The 25,033-nt window shown below is 42.3% G+C and overlaps 1 protein-coding gene across 1 annotated transcript in view; it reads left to right on the top strand.

The window, feature by feature from the left end:
* Nucleotides 1-209: 209 nt before the first annotated feature.
* The window catches only part of LOC124622949 (lipase 3-like), a 94,535-nt gene continuing 69,711 nt past the window's right edge, over nucleotides 210-25,033 (top strand). The window contains exon 1 of the mRNA XM_047148740.1: nucleotides 210-374. Coding sequence (XP_047004696.1) covers nucleotides 210-374 — 165 coding nt within the window. The remainder of the gene's footprint in view (nucleotides 375-25,033) is intronic.

Genomic DNA, 25,033 nt, shown 5'->3' with positions numbered 1-25,033 from the left:
CAATGTCCTCATAGTCGACGGGGCATTAAACTCTAATCCCTCATCTTCCCTTGGACTTGTAACTAATGTTCTACGTAGGTCGTTTTGTTAAAACAAGTGAACACCTACAAAATACACTACAGAACTAGCTCTCTGTGACCTAAACATGTTTTTCGAACCTTTCAGGATCGGCAGTACGCCACAGGAAGACCTTCCGACAGATTGTGGATATGAGGTGGCAATTGTTCGAGGCGGTCTCATTGATGGGACTGTTGTCGCTGACATCGATTGTAAACACAGTGGGGAAGAAGCATCCGCAGGCAGCGGAGAAGAAACACCCGCAGCCGGTGGAGAAGAACCACCAGCCGGCCAAGGAAGCAGAGCGCCTGGACACTGTGAGTTCTAGGGCCAGAGCCAATGGTGCCGTTGGAACGTTCTCTTCTTTACAACAGCTGATCTTCATGCAAGTCCCATACAGTAATAGTAATTAAGCCCTGCCACTGTATGGTCTGCAAATCGTGAATATTCATACCATTTACTTCTTAGTCTCTTTTTCTAGGTGAGAAATTAATGTTAGTAATGGGGATATTGTCTGTGGTGCAACTGACCACTTCTTAACCACCCGTCCTAAGTAGTTGGGGTCAACTTTGTATTTTCAAATGGGAAACCCGCCTCCTACTTTTATTGGATATTCGGATCCTACGCCAAAAGATCAGCGTGACTTATGAAACTATTGTTTATCATTCCTAGTAGATGGTGCTGTAATCAACAGATGTCAAGTGTGCCTATTTTTGCAACTAAGAGTCGACGCATTTGATTCTACATTTCATTTATGATGTAAATGTAAAACTCTGTGTTCTAACGATTGATATTGATGTTCAGACGATTTTTGAGTGTTGCAATTGTGATTGTACAGTACAAGACAATGTGGCTAGACATTGACATTTCTTGTAAATAAGATACTTATATGATAACATGGTTTTCTGCTCTCTACAGGGTTGATTTTGGTGAGCCCTCAAACCATTGGAATGCTTGATTTCGGAGGCCGCTCTCGAACCCCGTCTTCAGGGTAACTGATTTCGGGGTGTTTCCATCCCATGCAATGAACCTGAAAATACAGGTCACCATGGAGGGGTTGTTAGGAGGTGGCCAATTGTGGCACAGTCATATGTCACCTTTGCTAATATTGTCTTTTCACGTACAACATTTTTTTTTGTGCGAAGCATCGTTTTCGAGATATTTAGTTACCTCAACTTAAAACAAGCGCCCTGTATACATAATAAAAATACTTTCTGCACGCCATGACAATTTCGCGAGGAAAGTTTCCCCACATAATGTTTTGTGTAATTCTGGTCAATGTTCTAGGTGCAATTGTGGTACTTTTCTTGCAGAGTACACACTATGATGGTATGTGTGATAAAAGAAAAAAAATGTGGCAAATTTAATTCCTCAGTTGGTAATAACAGCCATAATATTTTTGAAGCACTTTATATTACCATGACTATAAAAGCTATCAGGAACTGCTGTTTACTGTTCATTTGAGTCATTTTAAAATTTGTGACAAAATTAACGATTTCGCCAAGTGTGAGGCTTATAGTGTAATATGGTTCCTGAAAGAAAAAAGTTCTCCCTATCGCAGTTCACGAACATTTAACTGACATATATGAAAATGTGAGGAATGAAGATATTAGTAAGGCTCTGCCGACTCTGATCCCTTTGTTTACATTTGCGACATCATGCAAGCAGGTCAGTGCCCTACCTACAGGTGACATCACCCTTACCTATGACGTTATTCACAATCCAAGAAGCTACACAACATGGTAGCGGCCATTAAAACGAATCAGCCAATCACATCACTTAAATACACTCCTGGAAATGGAAAAAAGAACACATTGACACCGGTGTGTCAGACCCACCATACTTGCTCCGGACACTGCGAGAGGGCTGTACAAACAATGATCACACGCACGGCACAGCGGACACACCAGGAACCGCGGTGTTGGCCGTCGAATGGCGCTAGCTGCGCAGCATTTGTGCACCGCCGCCGTCAGTGTCAGCCAGTTTGCCGTGGCATACGGAGCTCCATCGCAGTCTTTAACACTGGTAGCATGCCGCGACAGCGTGGACGTGAACCGTATGTGCAGTTGACGGACTTTGAGCGAGGGCGTATAGTGGGCATGCGGGAGGCCGGGTGGACGTACCGCCGAATTGCTCAACACGTGGGGCGTGAGCTCTCCACAGTACATCGATGTTGTCGCCAGTGGTCGGCGGAAGGTGCACGTGCCCGTCGACCTGGGACCGGACCGCAGCGACGCACGGATGCACGCCAAGACCGTATGATCCTACGCAGTGCCGTAGGGGACCGCACCGCCACTTCCCAGCAAATTAGGGACACTGTTGCTTCTGGGGTATCGGCGAGGACCATTCGCAACCGTCTCCATGAAGCTGGGCTACGGTCCCGCACACCGTTAGGCCGTCTTCCGCTCACGCCCCAACATCGTGCAGCTCGCCTCCAGTGGTGTCGCGACAGGCGTGAGTGGAGGGACGAATGGAGACGTGTCGTCTTCAGCGATGAGAGTCGCTTCTGCCTTGGTGCCAATGATGGTCGTATGCGTGTTTGGCGCCGTGCAGGTGAGCGCCACAATCAGGACTGAATACGACCGAGGCACACAGGGCCAACACCCGGCATCATGGTGTGGGGAGCGATCTCCTACACTGGCCGTACACCACTGGTGATCGTCGAGGGGACACTGAATAGTGCACGGTACATCCAAACCGTCATCGAACCCCTCGTTCTACCATTCCTAGACCGGCAAGGGAACTTGCTGTTCCAACAGGACAATGCACGTCCGCATGTATCCCGTGCCACCCAACGTGCTCTAGAAGGTGTAAGTCAACTACCCTGGCCAGCAAGATCTCCGGATCTGTCCCCCATTGAGCATGTTTGGGACTGGATGAAGTGTCGTCTCACGCGGTCTGCACGTCCAGCACGAACGCTGGTCCAACTGAGGCGCCAGGTGGAAATGGCATGGCAAGCCGTTCCACAGGACTACATCCAGCATCTCTACGATCGTCTCCATGGGAGAATAGCAGCCTGCATTGCTGCTAAAGGTGGATATACACTGTACTAGTGCCGACATTGTGCATGTTCTGTTTCCTGTGTCTATGTGCCTGTGGTTCTGTCAGTGTGATCATGTGATGTATCTGACCCCAGGAATGTGTCAATAAAGTTTCCCCTTCCTGGGACAATGAATTCACGGTGTTCTTATTTCAATTTCCAGGAGTGTATTTTCACATCTAAATTTTTCCACAACACAAATGTGCTTGTCAAGACTCACAGTGTTAGTTCAACATCACAAATTTCTGCAGAAATATGTAAACTTCATTTTTATGTCAGTTTAGCGTTTGCCAGTAGTATTCCCACGTCCAACGATGCGTCAACGATGCCTTAGATATGACTGTAGACACTCAAATTAAGTGTAACAATGCAATGTCCATGTATTAATTGTTACAACCAGTTGACATTTGACTTTTATCTTTGTGTAAAGCAGAGTGGACCTTCAAATTAAATACAACATAATCCATGGAATATGAATGTAAATATGGCCATAAGCTAAAGAGGCACAATGTTCCACACAGAGAGATGAAAGTTCGATATCTTGAAAATACAACGTTTTCACCAGAATAAAATTATTTATCAAACAATTAAAGATTATCGGAATGCATGCAGATTGTTTATTGTAATACGCAATGGTGAACGACATTCAGAACTTTGTACCAAAATAAAATTATATTATTTCTCAAAAAAAAAGTAAGATTTCAAGAACAAAATGCATGTGGCACTACTGTCGTAGTTTCATTGGTCAGTAACATTAAAGAAAAATAGAAACGATTCGCATATTGACATTACTGATAAAACTTACAGGGTAGGCAGCTCTTGTTGATGACTTAAGTTCGATAACCGTACCACACTTTCCATCGCACAACGAACCATCAAATTAAATATTTTCACACCTCATTTATCTGTAATCCTTATCAAGTCACCTTCTACTACAGCACAGTGAAGACTACGTAATACATCACTCCATAAATCGTCATTTTACAGCAAAATTATAGAAAATTGCTCCATGCATCACCATGTTTCAACAAACTGGGCCAACAGTGTTCAGATAATTTGTCAAAATCCGGATAAAATCTGTAGATGCCTACTAAACCTGATCACAGCAAAACTGTAACAAATTAGCCCTTCTTAAATCAACATTATTATACGAAATTGTAACTAATTGAGGCTATGATGGTCATTTGACAGGATGATTACCATTACTCTGATGATGGTGATTGTTGCAACAAAGAACTAATTAGAATTAATTAGAACTAATCAGAACAAGATGGAACTATTGAGAACTAGTCAGAATGCCAGATTTTTGTTTTTCTTTTTTGAGTAATCAGTCTTCTGAGTATCTCAGAATAGCAGTTGCAACCTACGTCCTCAATTATTTGCTGGATGTATCCCAATCTCTGTCTTTCTTTACAGTTTTTGCCCACTACAGCTCCCTCTAGTACCATGGAAGTTATCCCCCGATGTCTTATCTGACGTTCTATCGCACTCACACTCTTTCTAGTCAGTGTTTTCCATTTATTCCTTTCCTCGCCGACACTGCAGAGAACCTCCTGATTCGAAACCTTATCAGTCCACCTACTTCTCAACATCATTCTGCCGCACCACATCTCTGATGCGTCTGTTCTCTTTTGTTCCAGGTTTTCCAAAGTCCATGTCTCATTTCAATACAATGCTGTGCTGCAAACGTAGATTCTCAGAAATTTCTTCCTCAATTACGATCTGTGTTTGATACTAGTAGACTTCTCTTGGCCATGAATGTCCTTTTTGCCAGGGCTATTCTCCTTTTTATGTCCTCCTTTCTCTATCCATCATAGGTTATTTTGCAGCATAGGTGGCATAATTTCTTATCTCGTCTACTTCATGATCACCTAATATGATGTTAGTTTCTCTCTCTTCTCATTTCTGTAACTTCTCATTACTTTCTTCGATTTACTCTCAGTCCAAGTTCTGTAGTCATTAAACTGTTCATTCCAGTCAGCCGATGTCATTGCTATTCTCAATGAAAGGGAAGAAGAATTACGGAATTCTGTCTTCCTTTACAGTTTTTGCCCTCTACAGCAACCATGGAAGTTACTCCCTGATGTCTTATCTGACGTTCTATCACACTCATCCTTCTTCCAGTCAGTGAAAAAGTAATGGACAGGTCTTAAGAGAAGTGAATGAGAACAGAAGGCTGTTAAATTATACAGGAAGAAGAAAATCAAAAATAATGAGACACAACCAGAACACAGAACGTAGGAAAAAGTTTGCCAAAACTTTTGTCTGGAGTGTCTTAACATACGGATGTGAATCTCTTCCTTGTCGACACCTGTTTCTTCTTCTATCATTTCACCTGAAAGTCCTCCCTCTCCTAGAGACTTCAATGTACTCTTTCCATGTATTCGCTCTCTCTTCTGCACTTAACAATGAAATTCTCATAGCGCTCTTAATGTTACTGCCCTTGCTTTTAAGTTCACCGAAAGTTGTTTTGGTTTTTCTGTATGGTGAGTCAGTCCTTCCAACAATCATATAGTTTTCAATTTCTTCACATATTGCATGCAGTCAATTCGCATTAACTTCCATGCACTTCCTATTTACTTTATTCCTAAGTGACTTGTGTTTCTGTATTCTTGAATTTCGCTGAACATTTTTGTACATTGTTCTTTGATCGATCAGGTGAAGTATTTCCTCTGTTGCCCGTTGTTTCTTCGCAGTTACCTTCCTCGTACCTACGTTTTTCTCTCCAGCTTCTGTGATTGCCCTTTTTTTGGAGACTCCCATTCCTCTTCAACTGAACTGCCTACTGTGCTATTTATTATCGCAATAAATGGTTCGAATGGCTCTGAGCACTATGGGACTTAACAGCTATAGTCATCAGTCCCCTAGAACTTAGAACTACTTAAACCTAACTAACCTAAGGACATCACACAACACCCAGCCATCACGAGGCAGAGAAAATCCCTGACCCCGCCGGGAATCGAACCCGGGAACCCGGGCGTGGGAAGCGAGAACGCTACCGCACGACCACGAGATGCGGGCTATTATCGCAATACCTATACCCTCAGAGCACTTGGAGTGTATCTCTTCATTCCCTAGTACTTTCGTATCCGATTTCTTTTCCTGAATAGTCTCTTATATTCAGCCTGCTCTTCATAACTAATGAATTGTGATCTGAGTCTATATCTGCTCCACGGTACGCATTACAATCCAGTATCTGATTTCGAAATCTCTGCCTGATCATGTCATCAACTAAAATCTTGCCGTATCTGCAAGCATTTTCCATGTATACGATCTCTTCTTGTGATTCTTGAGCAGAGTATTCGCTATTACCATCTGAAATTTATTGCAGAGCTCAGATAATCTTTCTCTTTTCTCATTCCTACTAAAAAGCCCATATTCTCCCGTAACTTTTTCTTCTACACCTTCCCCTACAGCCTTATTGCAATCCCCCATGACTCTTAGATATTCATCTCCCTGTATTGAATTGCCCATTCAATATGTTCTTAAACTTTCTCTATCTCTTCATGTTCTGCTTTCGACGTCGGCAGGTGTACCTGAACTACTGTTATCGGTGTTCGTTTGCTATCGGTTATGATGAGAACAACCCTATCACTGAACTGTTCACAGTAACTCACTTTTGCCCTACCTTCCTATTCATAACGTATCCTACTCCAATTATAACACTTTCTGCTGCTGTTGATATTACTCTGTACTTGTCTGCCCAGAAATAATTGTCTTTTTCCATTTCACTTCACTGACTACCACATATCTAGATTTTCTTTTCAGATTTTCTAGCTCTTCTACCACGGTAAAACTTGACATTCCACACCACGACTCGTAGAACGTTATGCTTTCGTTGCTTATTCAATTTGTTTCTCATTGCCACATCTTCCTTGGCGGCCTGTTCCAGGAGATTCGAATGTGGGGACTAGTCCATTTGCCATTGGCAAGATCATCATGTCACCTGATCAATTACAAGCCACAGGTCCTGTGGATACACATTACGTGTCTTTAACACAGTGGTCTCCATTGCCTCCTACATCTTTGTGCTGTTGATCACTGCTGATTATTTCGCCTTATAGGGTCAATTTTCCAACCTCCCTCTCCCACCAAAGGCAAGAGTGTGCCCTGAACCTCTGCTTGATTCTCCACCCTCTTTGACAAGGCCATTGGCAGAATGAGGGTGACATCTTATGCCATAAATCTTCAGTCGCCATTGCTTAAGATTTTTTTAATTCAAAATTTAAGCAGTGGTTGGGTTCGAACCTGGGACCAAGAATTCTTTGATTTCTAATCAAAGATGCTAAACCTAGACCAGATTGGTTGACATGCACTGCCTACCACTACAGCTGAAGCATTTGAGACAATGATGGGTGATGATGATGTGACTACTACTACCCAGACTGACTCTGGGAAAGGGGAGCGATTGTGGTCAGTTACCAAGGTGGTGACTGATATTTCCCCGATCGCAACTGGGTAATTATGGTCAGTTGGCAGGTCCTCCTTCCCCCTTCCCCATTTGTATTTTGTGGGGCAATGATGGCCAATTTAAAGGATGACTGTCATTACCCCATATATGATCTGGGACAATGATGGTAACCATCATTCATCCAAACACTTGGAGATAGTATATGTACCATAATCACTCAATGGATGTCATTTAATGTATCTCAGGTAGCAAGACAGTATGTATGTACAGTGGATGTAAGCTGTTGGGGTGTCAGCTGTGAAGACGTCAGCTATTGGCGGTTTCAGCTAGTGATCAGCTATTGAGGGGGTGTCAACTTTTGGTTTTTAAAACATTATAAAAACACTAGATGCTTACAGTGTGTGTGTGTGTGTGTGTGTGTGTGTGTGTGTGTGTGTGTGTGTGTGTGTGTGTGTGTATGTGTGTGTGTGTGTGTGTGTGTGTGTGTGTGTGTGTGTGTGTGTGCAATGGGTGACTTTAATTTATCTTGAACATATACAGGGTGAGTCACCTAACATTACCGCTGGATATATTTCGTAAACCACATCAAATACTGACGAACCGATTCCACAGACCGAACGTGAGGAGAGGGGCTAGTGTAATTGTTTAATACAAACCATACAAAAATGCACGGAAGTATGTTTTTTAGCACAAACCTACGTTTTTTTTAAATGGAACCATGTTACTTTTGTTAGCCCATCTGAACGTATAAACAAATACGTAATCAGTGCCGTTTGTTGCATTGTAAAATGTGAATTACATCCGGAGATATTGTAACCTCAAGTTGATGCTTGAAACCTCCGACGTTCAGTTGCGAGAGCCGGTGGACTGAGTCAAAGTAGTGTCATGCGCATACTGCATCGTCACCGCTTTCACCCGTTTCATGTGTCGCTACATCAGCAATTACATGGCGATGACTTTAATCATCGAGTGCAATTCTGTCAGTGGGAATTAACAGAGAATGCGTTGCAGTTCTACCTGTTTACCGATGAAGCGGGTTTCACAAACCACGGGGCAGTGAATCTACGGAACATGCAGTACTGGTCCGTGGACAATCCTCGCTGGCTCAGACAGGTAGAGCGACAGCAACCGTGGACTGTAAATGTATGGTGCGGAATCATTGGCGACCACCTCATTGGTCCTCACTTCATTGCAGGGGCCCAAACAGCTGCAACATACATCGCGTTTCTACAGAATAATCTGCCAACGTTGCTCGAAAATGTCCCACTGGAAACGCGTCGACGTATGTGGTATCAGCATGATCGTGCACCCACATTCCGCAATTAACACTAGGCTGACCCTTGACAGGATGTTCGACGGGCGTTTCATAGGACGTGGAGGACACATAAATTGGCCAGCCCGTTCTCCTGATTTTACACCTCTGGACTTCTTTCTGTGGGGTACGTTAAAGGAGAATGTGTACCATGATGTGCCTACAACCCCAGAGGATATGAAACAACGTATTGTGGCAGCCTGCGGCGGCATTACACCAGATGTACTGCGACGTGTACGACATTCATTACGCCAGAGATTGCAATTGTGTGCAGCAAATGATGGCCACCACATTGAACATCTATTGGCCTGACATGTCGGGACACACTCTATTCCACTCCGTAATTGAAAACGGAAACCACGTGTGTACGTGTACCTCACCCCTCATGGTAATGTACATGCGCGTCAGTGAAAAAGACCAATGAAAAGGTGTTAGCATGTGGACGTAATGTGCTGTTCCAGTCTCTTCTGTACCTAAGGTCCATCACCGTTCCCTTTGGATCCCTACGTAATTCGGTGCTCTCCGATACACACGATCGAACGGCGGAGGAGTGGTACTCAAGCGTCAACTTTAGGTTACAATATCTCCGGATGTAATTAACATTTTACAATGCAACAAACGGCACTGATTACGTATTTGCTTATACGTTCAGATGTGCTAACAAAACTAACGTGGTTCCATTTAAAAAAACGTAGGTTTGTGTTAAAAAACATACTTCCGTGCATTTTTGTATGGTTTGTGTTAAACAATTACACTAGCCCCTCTCCTCACGTTCGGTCTGTGGAATCGGTTCGTCAGTATTTGATGTGGTTTACGAAATATATCCAGCGGTAACGTTAGGTGACTCACCCTGTATATGGTTGATTTTATTCTGGAGCAATAATTGTTAGTTTGTAGTTAGGGATTGTTTCTCAATTGACATAGTGATTGTCATTACCTCGTCAAACTCAGTGAAATATGATGTGCTCGGAGTTGCGTCAATGCACCTGGCCAGATGTCAGAAGATCTACTTATGATCTGAAATCTTTCGCCATGCCTCAAACGAAATTTTAACAAACTGCCCCATACATCATCATGTTGTAGCAAAATTGGAACAAACTGCCCCATGCATCTCTATATTACAGCAAAAATTGTAACGAAGTACCCTATACATCGATATCTACAAAAAAAAGTTGTAAAAAATGGCTCACATACATGTTACAGCAAAATGTAGCAAATTGCCCTATACATCGCTATTATGAGATGAAATTGTAAAAGATTGCCCCGATACATAGATGTGTTACAGCAAAATTTCCCCATATATCACAATTTTATACAAAATTGTAACACACTGCCCCACACATAACTGACTAAGCAAGTTGACACTTGTTCTGGCATGTCTGCGCATTTTCCAACAAGCAAAATCAATTAGTGAGCAAATTGAGACATATCAACGCCTGCAAGTCAAGACTTGTTCCAACAAGCAGAACGCTTTGTCAGATTTGTGATATCACGTGTGCAAGTCAGAACTTTTTCCATAACATCACAGTGAAAACCCCTTTATTGTAATACCATCATGACATCATAATCCAAGTTGGTGAAATCCATATCACGATGTGAAATGAAACAGCAAACCAGAATACAGTATTTTACTGACCATTGCAATGCATGAGCCCATGTCAAATACACACTTCAAGATTACTAGATTCTGTCAACAGCTGTTCCCATAGTGTACAAGTTTTTCCTTTGCTGTCCTATTTACGGGTCTCCTTCTTTTGATGATAGCAGACACTGCTGATTTATACACGGGAGATTATATACTTAAAAACTAGACTGCAGATATCGGTCTTTTACTAAACTGCCATCAACTGCACTGCCATCTTATTTCTACTATGGCCGCCAGAAGGGACTATCATCACTGCGATTTTCAGTTCTCTGTTCTGTCTACCTGATGTTAGAAATTTATACAGCCGTAGCACACGTCCAGAGGACTACATGGTGAATACTGACTGCTGTATCATCCCCTGTCACGCGAGATCATTTGGATATGGACCTCTTTTTAGTAACATCAACTATTCCACAACTTCTCACTTTATAAATCAATGGGAGGGGGCATCACGTCTAGCATTTGCCTCATAACCAAAGAAAAACTCCCCAACACCTTGGTTAGAACTGTAGGATCCATTGACTAGTTCCCACGAGGTTCTCAGCGGTGCAACGGTGCTAAATGGCTAGAGTGAGGAGGCACCTTTGTAGTTGTCAGTGATGCATTAAGCATATGCTGAGTGGAGCAGAATGATAAGGGTGCAGCCATGTGCCGCAAAATATCAGTGGAGCCACAGGCAAGTAGAGCCACAGTCAGAGTCACATTCACGTATCTTCCCATTCATGTAGAGGTACAAGTGTGTGGAGGCACAAGTACACTGCTGGCCACCGTAAATGCAACATCAAGAAAGACAGGAGGTAGCACAACAAAATTTATTTTGTAGATAACATGTTGACCAAGTATCAAATGATTACGTTTACAGACGTCTGTGACATGTGGTTCCTGCCAGAATCAGTATCCAGAGTAGCCGCCATTGTTGGAGATCACCGCTGCCACACGTCTCGGCATTGAGTCAAAGAGACGTTGGATGTGTTCCTGGGGTACAGCAGCCCAAGCAGCTTCCACACGTTGCCAAAGATCATCTGGTGTGGCAGCTCGATATGTAATCTGGGTCACTCGTTGAGCAACCATGGACCACATGTTTTCTATCGGCGAAAGATCCGGAGGGCGAGCCGGCCAGGGAAGCACTTCAATCTGGTTATTGACGAAGAACCTTTGGACAATGCGTGCCACGTGTGGTCGCGCATTATCCTGTTGAAATATGGCTGTGGCCGAGCCCTGAAGGTAAGGAAGGACAACTGGCTCCAGCACCTCGGATATGTATCGCCGGCTATTCTAAGTACCGGCAATGCGTACTAGAGGCGTGCGAGAGTAAAATTCAATACCGCCCCATACCATAATACTCGGTGCAAGACCAGTGTGGCGGTGCATAATGCAGCTGTCCAGCATCCTCTCTCCACGGTGTCTCCACACTCGAATCCGACCATCGTGGTGCTGCAGACAGAAGCGTGCCTCGTCAGTAAAGACAACGTCATTCCATTCTGCCGTCCACATCCGTCTGTCATCACACCATTGGCGACGGAGGCGTCTGTGGTTCTGCGTCAATGGTAGACGAAGCAATGGACGTCTTGTGGACAGACCACTCTGCTGTAAACGGCGTCGAATGGCACGCGCAGACACTGGATGATGCGTTACAGACGCAATGTGCTGTGCTATGGTTCGGGATGTCACTGAGCGATCCGTCACTGCCATGCGCACAATTTGCCTATCAGCACGTGCAGTGGTGCACCGAGGTGAATTCGATCGACCACGTCGGTCTGTCGTACCCTCCTGCATCCGACGGTCACATATCCGCATTACAGTTGTTTGGTTTCGTCCAACACGACTAGCGATTTCTCTGTATGATAATCCACAATCTCGGTAAGCCACTATCCTTCCTCTGTCGAACTCGGATACTTGATCAAACGATGTTCGCTGTTGTCTACGAGGCATAACTGATCGTCTTGTGAAACAACCACAAGGTAAACACACGTGCCGAACGTACACTCGTCGAATTCGCCAAGCCTTAAATGGCGCTATGAGGTGGCGCCACAGGCGCGCGTGATGTTCGTCTGCGCTGAAATTCTAATCAGTTGCATATCTCATAGCTGCAAACCCATGGTGTAAATTTCACTTGATTCGGATGCTTCCTTCAGGGTGTTGCATTTACGGTGGCCAGCAGTGTATGTAGGGGAACACGTGCGTAGGGACAGAAGTGAAATGAGGCAAATGTGTGTAGAAACAGAAACACGTAGAGGCAAGCTGAGATATCTCTTTTTTGAATAGTAAAAGGTTATAATTTTATGGAAACTCCTCCTTTTCTCTATTTAATTAGAATTATCAAGAGAGATAAGTCACAATATAATGCAAACCTCGTAGCAAGTGTGTGTACCTAATAACAGGTTGACATGCTGCTTCTGACCTTAAGATATAATTTAATGGTTATGGACTACTCATTGTACTCGAAATTTCCAGTGCTATCCTTCACATTCTCAGCATTTGTGGTAACCTAATGCATTTTCACTCGTGAATTATACTCTGCAAACGTGCGGAATGAATATACTGCTCCTAATAAAGCACTTGTTACAAAATTTACAAAACTCAGTCGCCATCAGCTAATTACAACATGATTGAAACATGTATTAGTAATGGGTCACTGTAACTCTTCCGTGCGGCTCTATTTTTGTGTTTAATCTCTTCATTACACAAGAAAACAAACTATTAATTTTTCATGGCAGATTATAACTTATAAGCGCCTGTTTCAGGACTGTTGTTTCAGATATTGATTCATTTCTTTTCGGGTAGTGTGAATGTTTCATAGATACACTGCTAGCAATTAAAACTGTAACATGAGTGCGACATGCAACGGATGTCAAATTGACATGAAGAGTACTAGGTGCCTGATATGTGAATGATTAGCACTTCAGCACTATTGTACATAGTAGCTGTGTGTCACGCCATCCATTTTCGGTATATGACGAAAGATTACACAGTGACTTCCTGTTTCACAACTAGAGTATGAATATTGTTTGTTTAGGAGATGATTGTGCTAGGTTTCGTGTAAGAAGATATAACGTCTACTTGCAAAATGTAAACTGGTACGGCCGGAAATGGCTCGCTAGCCAAGTTGTGAATTGAACATTCAAAAAAGCTACAATATTTCTTGAAAATGTCATCCGCAGATGGAGACGAAACGACGCGTTTTGAGGTGAAATCCATTCGACCACGACATAATAGCCCGGAATATTTTATTAATTATAATAACATCTACTGTCACGTTTCGGAATTCGACAGCAACTGGATCGTAACCTATGGAGACATGCTGGTGTTGGTCGGTATTTCATGACTGTCATGCAAGTATGGGTTGGTTCAGGAAAGCCATAATCAACGCCATGCAGGTTCTTAGTAGCAGCCGCGCGGGGTAGCCATGCGGTCTTAGGCGTCCTGTCACGGTTCGCACGGCTCCACCCGTCGGAGGTTCGAGTCCTCCCTCAGGCATGTGTGTGTGTGTGTTGTCCTTAGATTAAGTTAGTTTAAGTTATATTAAGTAGTGCGTAGGCCTAGAGACCGATGACCTCAGCAGTTTGGTCCCATAGTCCTTACCACAAATTTCCAATTTTTCTTAGCAGCATAGCATGACTAGCGCCCCAGAGGACAGACACATTGATCACTTGGCTGTGCAGATTCAGCCACGTAACGAACCTTGCTTGAGCCAGGAAATGTTCTTATTTGATAGAAGGCAGATATCCGTACGTACAGTGCAACAAAATTTGATAATCCCGATGTTCAGAACTCCATGGATTACCGACCCGACGACCACTTTTTCGATTGCACTTGACGTGACAGTAGAGAGCGGCACATGTACAGTGGTCAGCAGGTCGTGGTCTAGTGGCTAGCGTTGCTGCCTCTGGATCTCGGAGTTCCGGGTTCGATTCCGGCCGCGTTGGGGATTTTCTCTGCTCGGAGATTAGGTGTTTGTGTTGTCCTCATCATCTTGTCATCATCATTCTTGACAGTGGCTGGGTTAGACTATGTAAAAAATTGGACTGTGTAAAAATTGGGACTTTGTACGGGTGCTGATGACTGCGCAGTTGAACGCCCCACAAACCAAACATCATCATCATCATCATCATCATCATCACATATACAGTGAGGGCCCAGCAACAACAGTGAACTTTGGAATGGAACTACTTAACTTATTCAGACGAGCCTATGTTTAGCACAAAGTCCCACGATCGATGTATCCAAGTGTGGAAGCTCTAGGGAAGAACAAACTTTGCCGGATTGTATTCGCAGTCGTCATAAGAGCCTTCCACTTGTCGTTAATGTATGGTGTGCCACTGGGTACGCAGCAAGATCGGCTACACTAACGGGCCAAAACACTACAACCGTTACGCAATGCGAAATGGAATGCCTCCTTCTGGCGAAGCAGGTACCTGACATGGTAAGCAAAGTATATTAGAAAACCAGAGACGAACTGGGAATCATTCTAGATACGATAAGGGCAGGAAATAGGGAAACCCGCCAGCATGAACTTTCAAGAAATGTATTCGCAATTGCGGATACAGATAACCATCAGCTGTTTAATGGAATGACGACAATGAAAATTTGTGCCATACCAGGTGTCGAACAAGGATTTCCCGCTTTACGCCAGAAAGCGCCTTAATCGCTTTGGCTATCCGTGGAGGACTCACGACCAGTCCAAAACTTCCATATGTCGTCGTTCATGCTTCACAACCTGCACTCGTATACATTATATAATTCCTGTAAGGGAAGGAACAGGCAGCCACTCTTGTAAAAGAGAGAGATATGGGTTCGAGTTCCGGTCAGGAACAAATTTTCCATGTCTTCGTTTCATTATACAGCTGGTGGTTGTCCGTATTCGCAACTGCGAATAGATTTCATGTATTTCATTACAGCTGTAGTTGCTGCAGCATTTGTACCTTCGACATGCATGGATGTCCGAAGGAACATTGTGTAGTATTTCTTAACATCACAGGCACACATTGCTGTCCACATCTATCACGGAACGTGGAGATAGCCTGCCCTGTAAAGTAGTACAGGCTGCAAGGTGTGGCAGATATGACGACAGAGGACAAGTGATCAGCAGCACACAATTCAGCGCTTCCGTCCCCTACTCCCACATTGACTCAATGGTGGCTGATCACTTGTACGTGCAATAGCATTGTACTGTATCATCACTCCGCCACATCTTGCCGCCTATCCTGCTTTACAAGGTAGGCTGTCTCCAAGTTCCTTGATGATATGTGGGCCGCACACATGTGCCTTAAGAACAGGTAGCCAAAAAAAAGTTGTTTTTAAGTGTAGTTGCATGAGTAGGAATAAAATGATCGTGTTCATCAATGTTAGCACTAATCATGTTCACATATATTGTAAACTGACTCGTTCCACATCATATTGATAAAAGAATCGTTCAGATCGTCTATGGAATATGTAATTAATTAATTTAAGGAAGCGATTATACTGTTTTGGCTCAGTTGATTATGTGCACTTTTCCAGTAATTTGGGCAGTAGCCATTACATTTCAAATGTATTTAGGCTTGTGGATGCGCCCTGTCTTCGAGGTCTCTGTGATGGTATCTTTCAACAAGATAGCATAAGACTTTTGGCCTGATGATCCAACACATGCGAGACTATCGTACTGTTTGGAGTGTATCACGCGACTCCCATGCACATAGATCTGCACTCTGACTTCTGGTCGACACTGAGTCGACAGCGCACTACAAGAAAAAAGAAAATAGATCGAAGTTAAGCAGCGAAGTGCAAGAACACGCTTGAACAAAGAACACCGCCGGGTGGAGTACAGTCCTTTTGCTAGCTCACTGATATAAGTTCCGAAGCATGTTACCACATACAAGAAGCTTTTTTCTGAACAGCTGTTACTACATTTCATTGTCTGTCCCTAGGGTAGAGATATGGGAAAAACAAACAAGATTAAAAAGAAATACGAGAATCAGAACAATTTCTTGGACTTGGTGGAGACATCTTGCATAAAATAAATATTCATTTTATCCACTGCTGTCAGTGGTGCTTCAGTGAATGTATTTCTTCCCTAAAATAACAAACCACCTTCAGTAACAAATCGTAATTTTTTATCTCAATTCATGGTATATCTAGAGCCCTGACTATCCACTTTCGAGTGCTTCATAGCTCTACATCCTTTTCGAATTTAGATTACTGCTGATCATGTTAAGAGTACGTAGGTATATTACAAAGTGGCGCATTGTGACAGCAAAATTTATAAAAATAGGACAACAAAAAATAATTACCGTTTTCGATAGTAGTTATATGGTTTTCATTCACAGTATTAATAGACGTAAATGCACATACACAAAGTTTTCGTCCTACAGTATATTGCTAAACACAGTCCAAATGTAAAGATGCTACAATACTACAGGGGGCCCATTGATAGTGATTGGGCCAAATATCTCACGAAGTAAGCATCAAACTAAAAAACTACAAAGAACGAAACTCGTCTAGCTTGAAGGGGGAAACCAGATGGCGCTATGGTTGGCCCGCTAGATGGCGCTGCCATAGGTCAAAAGGATATCAACTGCGTTTTTTTAAAAATAGGAGCCCCCACTTTTTATTACATATTCGTGTAGTACGTAAAGAAATATGAATGTTTTAGTTGTACCACTTTTTTCGCTCTGTGATAGATGGCGCTGTAATAGTCACAAACGTATAAGTACGTGGTATCACGTAACATTCTGCCAGTGCGGACGGTATTTCCTTCGTGATACATTACCCGTGTTAAAATGGACAGTTTGCCAATTGCGGAAAAGTTCGATATTGTGTTGATGTATGGCTATTGTGATCAAAATGCCCATTGGGCTTGTGATATGTATGCTGCTCGAAATCCTGGACGACATCATCCAAGTGACCGGACCGTTCGCCGGATAGTTACGTTATTTAAGGAACAGGAGGTGTTCAGCCACATGTGAAACGTCAACCACAACCTGCAACAAATGATGATGCCCAAGTAGGTGTTTTAGTTGCTGTCGCGGCAAATCCGCACATCAGTAGCAGACAAATAGCGCGAGAATCGGGAATCTCAAAAACGTCGCTGTTGAGAATATTACATCAACATCGATTGCACCCGTACCATATTTCTATGCACAGGAATTGCATGGCGACGACTTTGAACGTCGTGTACAGTTCTGCCACTGGGCACAAGAGAGATTAAGGGAAGATTACAGATTTTGTGCACGCGTTCTATTTAGCGGCGAAGCGTCATTCACCAACAGCGGTAACGTAAACCGGCATAATATGCACTATTGGGCAACGCAAAATCCACGATGGCTACGACAAGTGGAACCTTGGCGGGTTAATGTATGGTGCGGCGTTGTGGGAGGAAGGATATTTGGCCCCCATTTAATCGATGGCAATCTAAATTCGGCAATGTATGCTGATTTCCTACGTAATGTTCTACCGATGTTTCTACAAGATGTTTCACTGCATGACAGAATAGCGATGTACTTCCAACATCATGGATGTCCGGCACATAGCTCGCGTGCGGTTGAAGCGGTATTGAATAGCATATTTCATGACAGGTGGATTGATCGTCGAAGCACCATACCAGGGGCCGCACGTTTACCGGATCTGACGTCCCCGGATTTCTTTCTGTGGGTGAAAGTTGAAGGATATTTGCTATCGTGATCCACCGATAACGCCTGACAACATGCGTCAGCGCATTGTCAATGCATGTGCGAACATTACGGAAGGCGAACTATTCGCTGCTGAGAGGAATGTCGTTACACGTATTGTCAAATGCATTGAGGTTGACGGACATCATTTTGAGCATTTATTGCATTAATGTGGAATTTACAGGTAATCACGCTGTAACAGCATGCGTTCTCAGAAATGATAAGTTCACAAAGGTACATGTATCACATTGGAACAATCGAAATAAAATGTTCAAACGTACCTACGTTCTGTATTTTAATTTAGAAAACGTACCTGTTACCAACTGCTCGTCTAAAATTGTGAGTCATATGTTTGTGACTGTTACAGCGCCATCTATCACAAAGCGAAAAAGTGGTACAACTAAAACATTCATATTTCTTTACGTACTACACGAATATGTAATAAAAAATGGGGGTTCCTATTTTTTAAAAAACGCAGTTGATATCCGTTTGACCTATGGCAGTGCCATCTAGCGTGCCAACCATAGCGCCATCTAGTTTCCCCCTTCAAGCTAGACGAGTTTCGTTCTTTGTAGTTTTTTCGTTTGATGCTTATTTCGTGAGATATTTGGCCCTGTCACAATCAATGGACCACCCTGTATATGTACACAGTTTTTTTTCCAAGATGATACAAAGTTGTTGTATTATTAGCTATACAAAGAAGTCATTTGTAAAAGTTAAACTGTGTATTTCCATTTAACAAGTTTACGGAGAATTTCGTTAGTGTAATGTTATTTCTAATTCTCTTAACTCAGCAAACACTTCTTTAGCCTTGTTTCACAAGCTTGCTTCGGTTTATAAGCTTATTTTCCAACACATAATTGATCTCTAAGATGAGAACCAAGCAAAGGTAATCATGTCAGCTTTTAAATCTGTCGATTCTTAACTTAAACTGTAAAACTTATCTATGTTGATAATTTTGCGAAAATTGCTTTAGGATATACAGATTTCATTAGAATGGCATTTACAGTAACTACGATTAAATATACATTGGTGTAGCTCTATGCACAGGAATGGAATTTTATGTTATGTGGATGAAGGCATCAAGGTTATTCTCGCATGTAGGGGTTGAAAAATTGTCTAAACGGGCGAATAATTGAACTGCGTTTGTTCATTCAGTAATGAATGTAAGGATACACACATCAGTTTGTTCGTCACCATCATATCCAGTTTTAGTTTAGACATCCTTGCCTGTTGCAGTTTCAAGCATAATGCAGCTGATGTTTCCACCTCTTCTTAGGACGCCAAAAATGCCTTTTCCCTTGTGGTGTATATTTGTGTATTAATTAGATATTCGTTCTTCTGACATCTCTTTGAATGCCATTTCTTTCTGTACTTATGTATTTTCTGTGGTATGTCTTTGACATCCAGTTCATTCCTTATTTCGCTTTTTCTATTCGCTCTATGAGTCTGTAACCAGATAGAAGTCTTAAGAGTCTCATCTCTGTGCCTCAATCCTCCTACTTTGACTGGAGGTTAGAGGCCAAGTCTCTGATCCATACATTAGAACAGGCACTGCATTCACATCATAAAATTTTAGTACTGTCTGTTTTCTAACTTTGTCGGGGAGAGTGCGATTTATAGTACCTACCAGCTGCTGGAATTTTTGCAGTTTGTGTTCTTGATCTTTGTGTGTGATATATGAAACCTCACTGAACATGATATTTAAAATAATTTACTTGTTTCAGTTGTTTGTCATCAATTACCATTTTTACCCCTGAGTGCTCCTTGCAATGGAATGCCATTATTTTAGTTTTACCTTTAGATATTGTCACATTACAATCATTTGCTACCTTGTGCAAGGATCAAATTGCTCTCTGCAGTTTATCTTCTGATTCCACTAAAATTATTTAAACATCTGCATACAGGAGTGTATTCATAACTTTGTTATTAAGCTTATAATGATATACTACTTTTTTCTGTCATGTCTTTATGAGGTCGTCTATGTATATATTAAATAATATGGGTGGTAAAGGACACCATCGTCTCATTCCTTGACAGATGTTTCTCGAAAGCAGACTTCCTTTTATACTTTGATTTTCTTGTGTACGCACTTACTTTGAACTACACTTATTAGAGGCTGGGGTGTGGCATTCTTTTCTAAAACTTCCCATAATTTAACTCCGTTAACTTTACCAAAAATCTTCGTGTGGTCAATAATGGCAATATGTGTGGTATAATTGTATTCTTTGAGTTTTTCAATAATTTGGTGGACTAGAGAATCACTGTCTAAGCAAGATCTTCCCATCCAAAACCTATTCTGTTCTTCAGTAACAAACGTTTCCAAAAATACCATTAGTCTCTTTGTAATTAGTTTTGCGAATACAGGGTGATTGTAATTCAAGTCAAACTTTCGAAATGCTGTAGAAATTAAACCACTGGTCAGAATGACGTCAGATTGCAATGGAATATTATCGGAGAAGGAGGTAAACGTATGACAGAAGAAAAAAATAGTGTGAAAATTCATCAAAAGATGACGCTTTATGTGTCAGAACACGTAAATGAAAACACCTGTCATGTGCGCGGCCCACTGAAATTTGTATAAACACGCCGGGTACACTGCTTTTCCTCCTTTCGCGACTGCGACGTTCGCCATGACTGTCTCAATGCGGGATCGCGCTCTGCTTGTAAAGCTGTATTACAAGAATAATGACTGTGCCAAACTCGCTCTGCAGAAATTCCGGACACTGAAGGGTTTGAAAAAAGGCGTTGGTCCGATGACTGCCGTGGGTCTGAAGAAAATGATTCGGAAATTCGAAAAGACGGATTCTTTTGGTGTGCACCTGGTAGAGGGAGGAAACTAATTGATTCGACGTCTGTGGAAGCAGTGGTCACAGCAGTGCAGGAGGAGACGAGTGGTGGTGTGCAAACGTGTAGTGCACAGAGAATTGCCCGAATATTGGACATAACCGTGAGCACGGTGCGTAAAATCCTACGGGACAGCCTTCTTTGCTATCCATTCAAAATTACCAATGTGCACGAGTTGCTTCCTGTTGACCTGCCAGCAAGAGAGAACATTGCTTTAGAATGTCTTGCTCGCATGAAAGTGGACAACGATTGGCCGTGGAAGATTTTGTTGTCAGACAAAGCCGACTTCCATCTGACAGGATACGTCAATACATAGAATTGTTTAATATAGGCAACGGAAAATCCACATGCAAATCAACCTGTACCACTTCATCCTGAAAAGGTCACTGGTGTGAGTTTACGGTATCATTTATCATAGCGGCATATTTTTTCGAAGAGACAGGTGCTTCCGGTCCTATTACCTGTACCGTCACTGGTAAGAACTATGAGTGTCGTTTGCGCGACCACGTCATTCCAGCTCTCCAACAGTGTGGATGTGTGGATGGGATCATTTTTATGCAAGGTGATGCACCTCCGCAGATTGCAAATCGAGTTAAGCAGCTGCTGAAGGGTCTTTTCGGAAATGCTAGAATTATCATCCTCCATTTCCCTACAACCTGGCCGTCTCGATCACCTGATCTTTAATCCGTGTGACTGCTGGCTGCGGGGCTATCTGAAAGATGTTGTGTTCAGTGTTCCGACTGCAAACGTAGCTGCATTGAAGGCACGCATTGCGCAGCACATTCTGAACGTGACCCCAGAAACACTTCGATCAGTTGTGGAATATGCTGTTTCTCGATTTCGACTTGTTGCAGGAAACGGTGGACAGCATATTGAATATGTTTTGCGCCAGTCATACGGAAATTAATAATCTGATTTGATATTAATTGACGCTTTCTATGCCCTTTTTGGCCTCAGGACAGTTAAAAACCGATGTGAGTGATGCTTTTTATGCGGGTTTTGGTCTCAGGACAATTAAAAGCCGATTTTTCCCATCTGATGTCATATGACCTTCTGTGGTGGATGGCCTTACGTAACTAACAGTATCACACCTGTACACCCATGCACACTGAGTAGTGCAGTTTGTTTGATGTGAGTGATGCTTTTTATGCGGGTTTTGGTCTCAGGACAATTAAAAGCCGATTTTTCCCATCTGATGTCATATGACCTTCTGTGGTGGATGGCCTTACGTAACTAACAGTATCACACCTGTACACCCATGCACACTGAGTAGTGCAGCTTGTTTAATGTCAAACGAACACCTTAGGCATTGTTGTATGATTCACTTGTAGTTTTTAGTCGACCACTATTAAATTATGACGATTACAGTGTCATATATTGTGTCCCCCTTCCCCGATGGTATTCCGTTGCAATTTGACGTCATTCCGACCAGTGGTGTTATTTCTACAGCGGTTTGAAAGTTTAGCTTCAATTATAATTACCCTGTATTTTGCATCCAGAATTCAGAAAATTAATATCTCGGCAGCTGTCTAATTTTCTGCTATCCCCTTAATTAAATAATGGGATAACAACTGCTGTTTGCCAGTCCTCTGGCACGTTGCTATATTTCCAACAAGCATTTACAAAATTCAATAGTTTTATGAGTATCGATTTCCCGGCATATTTAAATAATTCCACATTGACATTTTATTGTCCTGGGCATTTTTTTGTTTTTAGATGTTTTTAACCAAATCTTAGTTCTTCCATTATTATAAAATCAACATACTCGTCAGTAGCTGCAGTTCTCATATTTTTCTGATCATCTCTCCATATGTGTTGGAAATAATCCAACCGCTCATTTTCGGAAATGGTGTTAATTTGCACCATATCTCTTTCATCTTTATTAAGTAGTTTCTTAATTTCTAAAATGTCTAACTGAAGGAGCTTTGCACCTTTTCCTTCTATGTGTAGGAATATTTCACCGGGAATCCTCATTTGAATCAATTAAAATGATTATTTCTGATTGTTCTAAGAGATGTCTTCCTATAATTATTTTTTGTGTCGAGTGCAGTTAGGCCAGTAGAAACGTAACAAATAATGTTAGAGAATTTTCAGAAACCATGTTAAATGAACAAACAGAATTTAATAGCGACAGTTTTTCAACGATTTTAAAAGTTTGATTTCTCTCAAAGAAACATATATTTAATGGTGCAACGGCTTCTCAACGTAAGGTCACATCTGATAACTGCACAAATAATTGTTTTACTAATGACTTCTAGGTATAAATAATAATGTAACAATTTTGTGTCATTATAAAAGATCAGGTGTGCACGTGGAGAAATGTACCCTGTTTACATTTGGATGCAATCTGACTTTTTTGAATTGTGTTTACAAATGTGATTTAGAACGAAAAATTTGTGTATGTACATCACTGTATCTACTCAGACTGTGCTGAAACCACTACTAGAAACAGTACGTAATTTTTTGGTGGTCTTTATTTTGTATAAATTGTAGTCAGAGTGCGCCAGTTTGTAACATTCTTATTCACCCCCATATTACCTCTGATTTCTCTGATTTTTTGTTGTCGTCATTTCGTGAGACGTTTGAGGACGGAAGAAAGATGCAGCCGGCTCTTCTAAGGCAGTACTTTATCAGAATTTCAGCAGTAAACTGCTCCCTGATGCACAATTCCTCTCTTGCAGCGCCTGTCCCTGCAGTTTGTTGAGCATCTCCTTAACACTCTCTCACTTGCTGAACGATCCCATGATGAAACACGATGTGTATATTTTCTGTTAAAGCAGCCTAGCAGGTCCTAAATTGATAAATATCCCAAGAAGCGGTCGAAGTAGTGTTTTGTAAACCACGTCTTCCGAGCATGAATTACATTCCTCCAATGAATCTCAGCGAGGTATCTGGCTTTGCTACATTTAATTTTATATGATAACTCTACTTTAGGCTCTCCTTGCGGTTACTCCTAACTGCTTTACTTTTTTTTCCAATGATTCATCGCGAATTGCGTAATGGAACAGTAATGGATCTCTTCACCTAATTATTCACAACACGTTCCATTTATTTATGTTCAGGATGAATTTCCAGTTCCTGAACCGAAAGTTGCTCCTCTGAATTTCCCCATAGTCTTCTGGCGTTTCAACTTTCCTATAGACACAACCATCGTCGGAGAACAGTCTCACGAAGCTTACGACGTTACCCACTAGATCTGTTATGCTGTTGGAAATGATGTTACATGATGAAACAACAGTCCACTACCAGCTGCCACTACTGACTACACAAACGGTCTATTGCGAAGACCTTCGTACACCGAGCGGAAGCTGTTAGGTACGTCGAAAACTGCTACAAGAACTGAGCGACTTACAGCTAGTATTCAGGGAAAACGACTACAGCAAACGGCAAATTTCTAAAGCAATTTCACAGAAGGGACGTAAGCAGAAGTCCCTCCGAGGACTACACGCAGAACCCTGCCTTTTTGGTATTGTGTTTGTTTGTGTCTCCGCCTAAAGTATCCATAGAAATCAGCGGTAGCAGAACACGCTCCGAATTGCGTTAGATGAAATACCTTTCATTAAATGGACAAATGGTCTCTGCGAAAGCGAAATAAAGGAGACGATAGAGTGAAAGATATCTGATAATATTCTCGTTAAAGACGGCGGGCTGCAGCTAAGCTTAGCATGGGACGCGTCTACCTGGAGGTTGGAGGGGTCGCGCAACGAAAACATTACTTTATACCGCCCTGGAGTGAGCACCAGTGGAACCAGAGGCGTTAGCACGGCCATACAGGGTGATCCTTTGATCGTGACCGTGCCAAATATCTCACGAAACAAGCGTCATACGAAAAAACTACAAAGAACGAAACTCGTCTAGCTTGAAGGGGGAAACTAGATGGCACTATGGTTGCTGCCCCGCTAGATGGCGCTGCCATAGGTCAATAGGATATCAATTGCGGTTTTTTAAATAGGAACCCCCACTTTTTATTATATATTCGTGTAAACCGTAAAGAAATATGAATGTTTTAGTTAGACCACATTTTTCGCATTGTGATGGATGGTGCTGTAATAGTCACAAACATATGGCTCACAAT

Source organism: Schistocerca americana, chromosome 7 (assembly GCF_021461395.2).
Source record: "Schistocerca americana isolate TAMUIC-IGC-003095 chromosome 7, iqSchAmer2.1, whole genome shotgun sequence".
Classification (NCBI taxonomy): domain Eukaryota; kingdom Metazoa; phylum Arthropoda; class Insecta; order Orthoptera; family Acrididae; genus Schistocerca; species Schistocerca americana.
The sequence above is the reverse complement of the archived record's forward strand: the minus strand, read 5'-3'. Positions and strand labels throughout refer to the sequence as shown.